At 34.5% G+C, this 2,396-nt stretch overlaps 1 protein-coding gene across 1 annotated transcript; it reads right to left on the bottom strand.

The window, feature by feature from the left end:
• Positions 1 to 522: 522 nt before the first annotated feature.
• Positions 523 to 1,344, bottom strand: LOC122724625. Its single transcript, XM_043960155.1, has one exon. The coding sequence runs from the start codon at positions 1,342 to 1,344 to the stop codon at positions 523 to 525; it is 822 nt and encodes a 273-aa protein (XP_043816090.1).
• Positions 1,345 to 2,396: the final 1,052 nt, after the last annotated feature.

Raw genomic sequence — 2,396 nt, 5'->3', positions numbered from 1 at the left:
ATTTTTATCATAAATATTTATTTTTATCATAAAAATTTATATATTATATAATATATATGAAAATATATAAAATTTTGATAATTTGATATATATTTCTCTTTGTTTTCTTTTTTTTTTTTTTATGTACATTATTCACTCTATTGTATAATGGTTAAGAGTTTATAGTATAAATAAACTTTTTTATTAATATATTGTTGTAGCCTGCTAATGAAAATTCTTTGAATCTGTCTAAATTTTCGAAATTTTGAGTTCTTGGAAATAAATTTCCAATGCTTTTTAAAGTTTTTCACAATGATTAATGGAATAATTTAATAACTTTATTTTTCCAAAAATTATTGACTAAAATACCATGTGATCTCCTATGCATTTCCTTTTTTCTTTTTTAAAAAAATTAATTGATATTGGAAATAATAATAGACAAGAAAAAAATATTACTAATTAAAGGCTAAAAAACTTCAAGGCAAGAGAGATCAAACCCAGCTCTACAATGGCCGTGTGTAATAAATTCATTATTAACATACATTACACTGCAATTAATTGTTGGTAAGCTTCAACCCTGATTTCTTCCTTCATTTTCCTTATAAACTCTTCAACTTTCCGGTTCAATTCCTCTGTACTAGCTACCTCCTCATTTTCTTCTTCTTCTTCTTGGTCATCTTCTTCGTTTTTCCACACTAAACCCCCTCCTCTTTCTTCTTCATTTCCTTCATCTTCTACTGTCAAATCTTCACCTTCTCCCTTCTGCAAAGTCTCTCTCTCTTGTTCTTGTAGTTCTTGTTCATGATTTGCAGCTGCTGGTGCTGCTTCTTCTACTTCTTCTTCTTCTTTGTCTGCTTCTTCTGCTTTGGCTGACAAAGCAACTTCTTGAATGGATGCAATATCAGCAACAGTTGGTTTCATTGGCGATAACTGGTCAACAAGATCAAACCTAGAAGATGAAGATGTGCAAGAAATTGAACTCTTGGCGAGAAAAGCAAGGATTCCATTGCAAATGAGAAACATGTACTTCCTTTCAAGTGTATGAGCAAAGAGTGAGAGTAGACGAGCATTGAAGTAGACACAGAAGGATTTTGGAAACAAAGAAAAGCCCATGTAGAAGCAAAGAAACAAAGAGAAGAGAGACAGCCCAGCGACAAGAAACTGCAGAATCCTTCTAAGCAACTGGTACTTATCACGGACTACTCGGCCACCTTCTAGGAGCTCCTGGTGCTCAGTTTGATCCATCTCATCAAGTGCCCTATATGCAAGCAAAAATATATTCTTTAAAGGGTATATGTCCTTAAAAGAGGGCAGTGCGTCTTTAATAATGGAAGTTGACGAAGTGTTGGTGATGGCGTTGAACATTGAGTGTGATTGAATTAAAGGGTATCGACGTCTCGTCCTTTATACTACCCCTAAAAAATGGGACAGTAGAGAAATTACAAAAATAGCCTTGCTGATATTTGTAGAGGGGAATGAGGTGGAGCTTCGCAAGAAAAGAACAGCCAGTAGTGGCAGTTAAGGGAGGGCAGTGAACAGTTAGAGTTCCTAGAAAACTCTTTATGGGAAGTTTCTAGGAGCTGTAACCAAAGCCCCTGCAATAATGGTGGCTTCATGCTTGTCAACCATTCTTTTTGGTTCCCCGAGACATGCAATTCTTTTAACAGATTTATGTGTAGATTTTAGCTCCATTATTTGAAGGGTCCACCGATAAAGTCATAGAATAAAAGAAACAAAGAAAGCATAATTTCTTGGCCCATGTTTAGCAGACGCAAAGATGAAGGAGTGAATATTTCTAGGGATGGCAGCCGGGCCGATTTTTTCAATTATACAATTTGATTGAATTTTATTCAGAAAATATGCTTCTTTGTCTTGGTCGATTTTGTGTTGGCTGGACAGATTCTTATAGTTTCCCTCTATGATCCTCTTGGTGGATTTAGTCTTCTTCTATGTTATTGTCGGGCTAGTGCTAGTTTTTCTTCTGGGTTGTTCACATGCAGGTCGATGATTGCTGTTGTTTCATTGGCATTCTTGGGTTGCATTGGTGGCGTTGTCAATTCTGGTTTCAATGCGGCAATTGTGCAATGGAAAGATTCTAGACTGCTAAAGGATGTTTGAGCTTTTGGGATTTACTTGTGGGTTTTTCTTTATTTCTCTTTGCTTGAGCCTTGTACTCTGCCTTGTTTGAGCTTCCAGTGCAATATTCATTGCATGGTAAAATATATATGTATCTATTCAATCCATTTATAAATGTTTCTTATGATTATTGCTATTTGGATCGAATTAATCCAAATAGAACATGAATGGCCTATGTGAGAAAAAGACTTTTTCACCCTTTAAATGCTGTATAAATTTATTATCATTCTTTCTCTAATTTGAATTTTAAATTTCATTCTCTATCCTAAAATTTCTTTAGT

The sequence above is a fragment of the Manihot esculenta genome, chromosome 9, assembly GCF_001659605.2.
Source record: "Manihot esculenta cultivar AM560-2 chromosome 9, M.esculenta_v8, whole genome shotgun sequence".
NCBI lineage: Eukaryota > Viridiplantae > Streptophyta > Magnoliopsida > Malpighiales > Euphorbiaceae > Manihot > Manihot esculenta.
The sequence above is the reverse complement of the archived record's forward strand: the minus strand, read 5'-3'. Positions and strand labels throughout refer to the sequence as shown.

Coding starts and splice junctions, on each gene's coding strand:
- LOC122724625 (XM_043960155.1), bottom strand. CDS start 1,344: ATGTTCAACGCCATCACCAACACTTCGTCAACTTCCATTATTAAAGAC.